Source organism: Macadamia integrifolia, chromosome 10, assembly GCF_013358625.1.
Source record: "Macadamia integrifolia cultivar HAES 741 chromosome 10, SCU_Mint_v3, whole genome shotgun sequence".
NCBI classification, from domain to species: domain Eukaryota; kingdom Viridiplantae; phylum Streptophyta; class Magnoliopsida; order Proteales; family Proteaceae; genus Macadamia; species Macadamia integrifolia.
The window spans coordinates 17,115,331-17,124,357 of record NC_056566.1 but is presented as its reverse complement, the minus strand read 5'-3'; the positions used below and the strand labels follow the sequence as shown (position 1 = coordinate 17,124,357).

General features: G+C 38.3%; 1 protein-coding gene across 3 annotated transcripts in view; it reads left to right on the top strand.

Annotated features, from left to right (window-relative positions):
* The window catches only part of LOC122091597 (putative E3 ubiquitin-protein ligase XBAT34), an 11,836-nt gene extending 4,350 nt beyond the window's left edge, over positions 1 to 7,486 (top strand). For 2 of the 3 annotated variants that reach the window (XM_042661614.1, XM_042661616.1), the window contains 7 exons: positions 914 to 994; positions 1,113 to 1,201; positions 1,331 to 1,422; positions 2,127 to 2,208; positions 3,555 to 3,657; positions 5,021 to 5,106; positions 6,006 to 7,486. In XM_042661614.1, the coding sequence (XP_042517548.1) occupies positions 914 to 994; positions 1,113 to 1,201; positions 1,331 to 1,422; positions 2,127 to 2,208; positions 3,555 to 3,657; positions 5,021 to 5,106; positions 6,006 to 6,722 (1,250 nt within the window). In that variant the 3' untranslated portion in view covers positions 6,723 to 7,486. The remainder of the gene's footprint in view (positions 1 to 913; positions 995 to 1,112; positions 1,202 to 1,330; positions 1,423 to 2,126; positions 2,209 to 3,554; positions 3,658 to 5,020; positions 5,107 to 6,005) is intronic. The other variant, XM_042661615.1, reaches the window with a different exon arrangement.
* Positions 7,487 to 9,027: the final 1,541 nt, after the last annotated feature.

Sequence of the window (9,027 nt, the reverse complement as noted above, 5' to 3'; positions counted from 1 at the left end):
GGCCCTGCCCCTTATTCATATCTCGTTCTTCCTCATTCTGTTTTTGGTGTTCATATCACTGATGTGTTGGTTCTCAATTTGTGGTACAAAATTTGGATCTGTGAAGTGCGATCTCTGGGTGATGTGACCTGATTTTCATTTTTCACTATCGTTCATATTCAGTTTGAAACTTCTTCCCATGATCAAGTGTAACTTGGTCACCCTTTGACCATTTACTTGATCTTTAAGAAATCATTTACTGTGCCCCATGGAAATACCGAACCTTTGAGTCTGGAACTATTTTTCAATACGTAGGGATGAATTTGTTTCTTCCTAAAAAGGGATGAATTTGCTTGGTCAATGCCATGTTGATTCCATTCATATAGAGACCTGCTGGATAGGGTAAATATAGTTATGCTAGCTTTTGTAGGCTTTGTATACTAAGAATTAACCACAGTGAATGCTCTAACTTCTACTCATCTCACTGCAATCTTGAGAAATGTAACTAGATTCTTGCACCTACTTTCTGCTAGCTTTTGTAGGCTTTGTATACTAAGAATAACCACAGTGAATGCTCTAACTTCTACTCATCTCACTGCAATCTTGAGAAATGTAACTAGATTCTTGCACCTACTTTCTAATTGGTTGTGCTAATTTTTCTTCTTGATATATTTAGAATGGTAAAAGTAAAGCTAAACGTGTATGCAGAAAGCTTCTTTGGTTCATTAGTTCATTAGTACATTACTGTTTCTAATAAACTGTTGGTGTTTCCATTTTAGTCTGTTTTTTCTTATAATTTATAAATGGTATGATTCGGAGCATGCACAGAATGCACTTGTAATCCATGTATGCTTGTCGATATTTTCTTTCCTTCTATTTGTTAGTGAGGTGTCAAAGACAAATTTGAGAACATGTTATTTTTCCTGTACTTTAGGGTCTCATGCGGGGACTGCTTTACATCATGCGGCGAAAAGAGGCCTTGAACAAACTGTGAAGTTACTTCTGGCCCATGGAGGTATGGTGTTAATTTATCGTTGGAGCTTGGACCTCAGTTCCTTGGGAGGAATGAGTTTTTTAATTATTGCCGTCTGTCAAAGTGTTCTTACTTAAGGAACTATTGTTGAACATTTCAGCTAATGCTTTTGCGATGAATGATGATTGTCAGACCCCACTTGAAGTTGCTAGGTCAAAGGGGTTTAGCAACGTTGTCCGCGTGATTGAGGTAGTTTTAAAGTTTCAGGCCGATAGTCTGTGGGGGCCAGAGTGCTATTTTAGCGCATGGATTCCAGAAAAAAAAAAAAAAAAGTTTTTTTGGTGAAGGAAGTGTTTTTACTATTGGTTTCTTTTGCAGAGCCATATATGTCTTTTCTCTGGATGGATGCGTGAGTTTTATGGACCAGGGTTTCTGGAAGCGTTAGCCCCTCAGTGGTTATCAAGAAAAATGTTGGTAGCATTATAAGATTCAGAGCTATTCTGATGCATGAGCACCCTCATTCTGTTTGCATTAGATTCTATATATGTGACTATTGGATTAGTGTTGTCTGAGCTATACCAAACTATGGTACCCAGGTACATGCACATGTTTAATGGACCCGCTAGCCATGATATGATATTGACTATACTAGATACTACATATTCTAGAGTCGGCCTGATTCCCCTTTCCAACCGCATATGCTATATACTTAAACTTCTGGAATTTTTCTTATTTGTTTTATTAAACATGGTGTGGATATGCACACATATAAATGGTATATAACAACTTCTCCTATGAAAAACTCTGTAAGTAGTTGACTTTGGATAAAATTTGGCAAAATATAAATACTAAATTCTCCCTCAAAAAAAAAAAAAAAGAGGTACTTGTCGTAAACATTGAAAATAGAAGCATGCTATAATGCTAACAGTATATCAGTTTACTTTTACTCCTGTCCATCTCCTGGTTTACTAGAAATGGGGAGCCATTTCCATGGTTCTCTTCAGTGCCTGTATCTTCATCTGTATCTGGTAATCTTAGGTGCTAACATGTATCTGTGGTGGACGAGTTTAGAGTTCATCTTGTGTAATTTGCATGTTTGCAACTCTTCTCTCTCTGTCTCTTTTCTCTCTCATAGTTGGGTTTATATGCTATCTAATATCTGCAATGTTTGCAGTTGGGTTGTGGTCATCCCTTGTGGTTCGCGTAATGCTGCAAACCCTATCAAGTTGGAGGTTGCTGCATATTCTAGTCCACAGGTATGATGGATTATCATTAGTCACCTTTGAAGAAATTTAAGATTATGATATGAATTCTCATTGTAAATATTGAACATATATTTATATGGAGAAAAATTTTCTGGTCTACCGATCAGATAACTGATACCGTGTTGCAGAAACAGAAATACCAAAAGTAATTTCTGGAATAGAAACATAGCCCAGAAACAGAAGTGTTATCATGCAGGGCTTTGGTTGTCTGTCTTTTGAGCGGCTGAGTAATTACTTTGACGTGTTATATTTCTTGAGTTTTCTCCAAATAACATCCCATTTGTGATTAAGTTGGCAGTGCGATGGAGAGAGTTTAATAATCAATGAAGACTTTAATCTTTTGGTATATCAACTTCTGTCTTGGTAGAGTTTTCAGTGATACAGATAATAAGTATCACTATCTCTGCAGTCATGTGCAACTTGAATTATGAGTAAACCGATATGAAGTGAGGTTTACAATATTTTGAGTCATGATCTTAGGTTATTTCAATGACTTGCAGGGTTAGTCCCATTCCATTTTCTCTCTCCGAAAACAATGCCAGAGACTGTATTCAGGTCATATGCTTAGTTCCTAAGTCTGGTGTGGAAATAAAAATTGATGTTGTAAGCATAATGGCGGATGGAGTTTCTTTTGTACCTTTGTGTTTACTATTAATTCCCATGTTTGTAAACAAACATGCTATTTGCTAGAAAACCCTCACTTGCGGTGCTGCTGCCCTTATGCCAGCTATTATTTCCTCTTGCTTCTCCGTTACACCCTTGCCCTCCAACAGTCTAGTGGGGTTACATGGGACACCTTTGTTCACTGATCCATAATTGCAATATCTTTTCAATTTGATTTTAGTTTATGTTATTGTTTTCAGTATGAAGATAAGAGAGTCAAGAGGGGTGGGGTAGGGGATTCACGATGCCTTAAAAAAAACTAGACTAGACAGATTCATATATTGAGTTTTCATGGTTTAGAAACTTGCTCATTCTTTCCATAACTAGTGGAAATTTTGCTAGCTTTCGTTCTTTACACTTGATTCATATATTGAGTTTTCATGGTTTAGAAACTTGCTTATTCTTTCCATAACTAGTGGAAATTTTGCTAGCTTTCATCCTTTACACCATCCCAGTGGTTGTATTTTGATTCATATATTGAGTTTTCATGGTTTAGAAACTTGCTCATTCTTTCCATAACTAGTGGAAATTTTGCTAGCTTTCATCCTTTACACCATCCCAGTGGTTGTATTTTATTTTCTGTTATTTTCATATTCTTCTTTTGCCAGTGACTAAATACTCACCTTTTGAGATATCATAAGTTTGTTGGTAAAGGGTTTTTGATGAATAAACAGGAAGCACAGCCTCGTATAGTTATTTCACTCTGGAAGGCCAACATTGAGGAACCGAGGTTTCACCAGCCTGATCCTACCTTGGTCATTTTTGATAAGTCTACTAGTAAGCTTCTTGTGCTCCAAAGCTCATCTCTCAGGATTGTGTCATGTTCATATGTGAATGGATGTTTTGAAATTGAATACCATAGTTGGCACGACGACTAGGCGACCAAGGCACCTGGACGCCTATGTGACACCTTGACAACTATGTTGAATAGCATGTCTATCTAGAGATCTGCGAAGCTGCTCTGCTTAACATAGGAACATGGGAGCCATATAAACCCGTTACATCTGTCCACTCTAATTAACTATCGAATTTTATTGGGATTTTTGTTTTACCTGTTTATGAGCTAGGAAAGATAATATTTTTGTATTTCATTCCCCCCAATTAGATGGTACTGAACATTACTTATTTAGCTATTTAACGATGCAAATATATTCCTCCTACTCTAAGCAGAGTATTGGATTATTTTGAAGCCACTGTTCGTCTATTCTGATGCTAGCTCATATTTTGTGTACTAGAAAATGTTTTCTTAGTCTTTTTTAATAGGAATAATGCAAATTTTGGTTGATTCTTGGTGGGGAAGGGGACCATGACACCATGTTCAAAGGTGTTCTCTGTAACATATCTCCATATCTTAAAACTGCACATCGGAGAGGAAAGTGGTCTAGTTGTCCATGTGATGTAAGGAGTCTAGAGTACCGAAGTACCGAACACAAATTTTCGGTTTTGTTGACGCTGAACACCTCCAGAATGAATGAGAAGAAAAGGGTTTTAAAAAGGATACAAGCGCAGTGGTTTCATCCTATCTACTGATATTTATTGAATCTCCAACTTCTCCAAGTTGCCTTATCATCTTTAAATGGAGATCCATTCTTTCCAGAAAGTCGATTTTTCTTTAAGAATCCTTCTTTCACAAGATCCTGATCGGTAATTAGCTCCAAGGGGCACCAAATATTCAATGTAGCTTCTAGGGGTAGTCCCCAGTATCTGGATGAGAGGTTACCCATTTTACAACTGACAGCAGCAGCGAGACCATCAAAGATTAGGATTTTTCCAACCCCCAAATACTTACACTTTTACTGAGGTTGATCTTCAACTCAAACACCACCTGACAGCAAGTTATAATTAGCTTCAATTTCGTCATTTCACTGTGGGCTGCTTCACAATTAATGTGGGCATTGTTGGAATACTGGAGATGAGATACCAGGAGGGAGGAGTTTCAAATTTAGAAACCTACTTATGCACCTACCCTATACAGCTTTGTGGGTTGTTTGCTTAGGCCACCACCACTATGACCACCATATTCAAAATTACATTATTTCTATCTTCTATTGGTTCATCATGCTGTCATTACCTACAGATTTAATGTGCATGTGTATTTACTGAACTGTGCCTAAACTTTCAGTACATGTTTCTATGCCAGAAACGCGATGTAAGCTTGCTTCTGCAAATGAGGGTGACAAGCAGCAACTGCAGTTTTTTTATAATGCTTGCAAGGGAATTCGCCAGGTAAGACTTAACAAAAGCTGTATGTTAACTTGGCATCACTTTCTGCTCATCTTTTACACCTCTCATTTCTTGAATGTAAAGAAGAAAAATGATCTTTCTTTGCTTGTGACTGACAGAGAGAGACGTACCAGTGCTCCCATTGCATAACAAATTTCAATTTGAGACCAGGATGTTGGCTTTAACTCTATTATGCTAATAGATCATTAAAATTCTGGTTATATATTAAGAATAAGTTAAAGAAATCTTTATGAAAATCTGATCCGATAATTTAAAGAACCTTAATGAAGCACTGACAATTGAACTTTCCGCTACAAGGGGCTACTGAGAAGGTAATATGACTCTCACAAACCTGATGTTGGACAAGGAAAAGAAAGTTTTCTACAGTTAGTTATAAGAGAAGACAAACTGAGGAATATTAACTAAGCTCATGAGAAAACTTGATCTTGTTAGACAAAATAAGACTAGAAGGAGCAATTCAGGACTTTTTTTCTCCGCAGTTCTTTTTGGTTTTAACTCTACATTCATCCAGAAATCCCTAACCTGGTCCCTTGGAATTTTCCCTGCTTTCCTATAATTCGGGAGCTTACTAGACTATTCAAATTTTTTGTTGCACTAAGGAATCCTGTTACCTTTTTATTTTTTTGGGTGTCTGTTTGATGAGTTATAATGTTAGTGCATTATGTATTGTATTTCAAATTTACACTTGAACTTGCCTCCGTCATGCTACAATTAGCAACTACTGCTTATTTGCAAAGGTACTGTACTACATATAGTTCTCCCTTTTGATGGGTAGGTATCTCTATTAGTAGTTTGTACTCCAATCAACAAAAAAATGAAATACATTGATCATTTTAAATATACATAGTTGCTAGTTTTTGACTTCTTCAAACATTTTCCAGGTACTGTCTCCTCTGTTGCCTGGTGCTCCAATTCTTCCTCCAACTGCACAGGCATCTACTGCAGAAGATCTTGATCTTGAATTAGCTATGGGAATAAATGCTTCCATGCAGTCTGCTACGGGTGTGATACCACCCCTATCTAATACCCATCTGAACTCTGAAGTGGACAACATGAATGGTTGGGCAAACAATGTAGATTCTAGTAGTCACAATGGCTCGGGGATAATAGGGGCTGCATCTTCTTCAGAAGCGACTAGCAGTGGATGGCTTGATGAGCCAGTTAAAGATGCATATAATGGATGGGGTGTATCTGGAGCTGGTCCAAGTAGCAACCCACCACAGCATATGCATAGTCTGAACAATGCGACAACTCAAATGGTTCCTGAAACTGCTTCGTCACTTCCATCAGCTCCTCCAATTCCTAATGAGATTGCATATGATGGCCCTATTCACTATCCATCAATCGACTCGAGTCCTGTTGATGTATCAGTGCCAACTGTGGAGGACAGACCAGGCAGAAAAAATGAGGGTAATGAAGCTGGGGGTGCTTCATCCTCATGTGTGATATGTTTGGATGCTCCAGTTGAGGGGGCTTGCATTCCTTGTGGCCACATGGCAGGATGCATGTCTTGTTTGAAAGAAATCGAAGCCAAGAAATGGGGCTGCCCTGTTTGCCGTGCCCAGATAGTTCAGGTTATAAGGCTTTATGCTGTGTGAGCAGAGGTCTAGAAATATATGGAGCTGATGGTGGTTCACAGGTATGTGGAATTCTGGGATTCTAATCTCAAAGTTCTCTTTATTCGTCATCATCGGACTTCATTACCTTTGTAATGCCGCACTGTACAGTTCGCAGTTAGGCCTTCAATATATATAGTTGCATAGCCAATACTCATAAGACTGTTTATCCCAAAACATAAAAGAGGGTAGGGTAGGGTGGGGTGGGGTGGGGGGGGGGTAAGGAAAAGAACAAAAAAGGAACCGTAAACTGCCTTATTTTTATGAGGAGGATTTCTCGCATGTACAGAAAGCATTACCGATTAAAAAGAACTTGGTTTCAACTAAACTCCAACTTACTGAGAGGAGGGGAATCTTCACCTATTATAGGTAATCTCTGTCAGCTTCATATGTATGTTTCCCTCACAACTCCACTTTGATCTGCAAGGGTTGCCAGAGATTGGTTGAAGGCATTGAAGTTTTCTATGCATTGAGCCTGGATGAACATTTAGGATCTGTATTATTGAAGTTTGCTTGTAGTGATCATTATGTTTCTCTATGTTGGTACAATGTGTTTATTTTGGGTGAGGGAATTTGAATCTTCGTCTGGATTATTGCTTTTGATTGTGTGTACAGTCCGTATTTGGAATCCTTCGGGTTGAAACTTTTGATTCTTGGAAGGATAGTGAATGAATTTATACAAACTCAGTTTGTAAATCAAACTTCTTTTAAGTTAATCAAATCTCAGTCAACTTAGGTTCCTTCAATGGTTGGAACACGTGGGTCCAGAGAGTACGGTTGGGTTAAAGAGGCTCCCTTTTTTCCTCTGGCCATTGTATCTCTTGCTTTTTCCTGTTGAACAATGTCATGAATGTATATATGATTAGAATAAATTTACTAGAAACGCACTCTGTCCAGGAGCACGGCACCTTAGGCAGACATTGGATTGGGCAAAATGACAGCCCCACCCAGTGTAAAGGGGGGAAATCTCACCCATGTTGATGCTTTTGTACGTGCTTCCATTGTTCCTGTGCTGGTGCAGGAGCCTTGCTCATTTCTCATGAACGGAACACTCTTTCCCAAAAGTTTATTGTTAGGGTGAGGGAATCCTGCCAGTTTAGCGTAGGAAACACCAAATCAGTGGGGCAATGGGAAGGCATGTGGGAGTATATTCTGTGCACATCAAGGGTTTTGGGGGGGGGGGGGGGTGTGGTCTTTTCGCACCCTGTGCATGACTGTCAGTGTTCTTTTATCCTTATTAATAATAGATCATTTGTAAACAAGGGAGCACGTCAAATTACACAATTTGATGGCAGTCTGATGGTATAGATGTCCATGATGAAGGAATTCCTCCTTAACCATGGGTGAAGGGAAACTCGTCCCTTAGTGAGATGAAAGTGATGCTTCTTGTTTCTTGGGAATGTTTAACCATATTCTCTCTCTCTCTCTCTAACATTAGTAAACTTAGTCCCGCTGGTGAGGAAGGTAGGGAGATGAGGGTTGAGGTTCTTGTTTCCTGGGAATGTTTAAGCTTCAGCCTCTTTCTTGTCTCCTAGTGAGATGAGGAAGGATCTCTCTCTCTCTCTCTCATGCTTATTTTCAGCTTTTATAATGAGGGGCTTAATTAGTTGATAAGCTGGATAATATCTTCCAACTTTGGGTTTTCAGGCCCATAAGTGGAGAAGACCCATCATCAAAATCTAAATCTAAAGGAAATCTCTTTACCAAAATATATATATATATATATATATTTAAATATAAATAGGCTTTAGTAAGTGCCAACCACTTCCATGTGGTATGCCACAACAAGCCATATACAGGCAGTCCTGCATGGGGTCCCCTTAGGTTCCATTGCCGGCCAGCAGGCACCAAACAAACAATAGATCATACATAAATCTTTTCTATCATTGCAAATGATGATGCCATTGCGTGAAGAGAAGTTCTGTGTATAGTTGGAAACACCTAAGATTTTTTGTTTTTGTTTTTTGTTTTTAATAAAATTGGAAACACCTAACCACTCAATGCCACAAAGTACAAAAAAAGTTTAATGCAATCAAGGATTTAGGCTGCGTTTGGTAACGTTTCTGTTCCAGAAACAATGTTTTGTGTCAAAAACGAAAATTTTAGTTCGTGTCAAATGCCCCTTTTTTTTTTTTTTTTTTTTTAACGAAACTGAAACGACGGAAACTACCATATTGCCCGTTCTATCAATTCTCGTTTCTAGCTTTTTTTTTTTTTTTTCACATTTTGTTCCAAAAAAAACGAAACATGCCATAAATACACCAAATGTTTTATTCCATTTCCATAG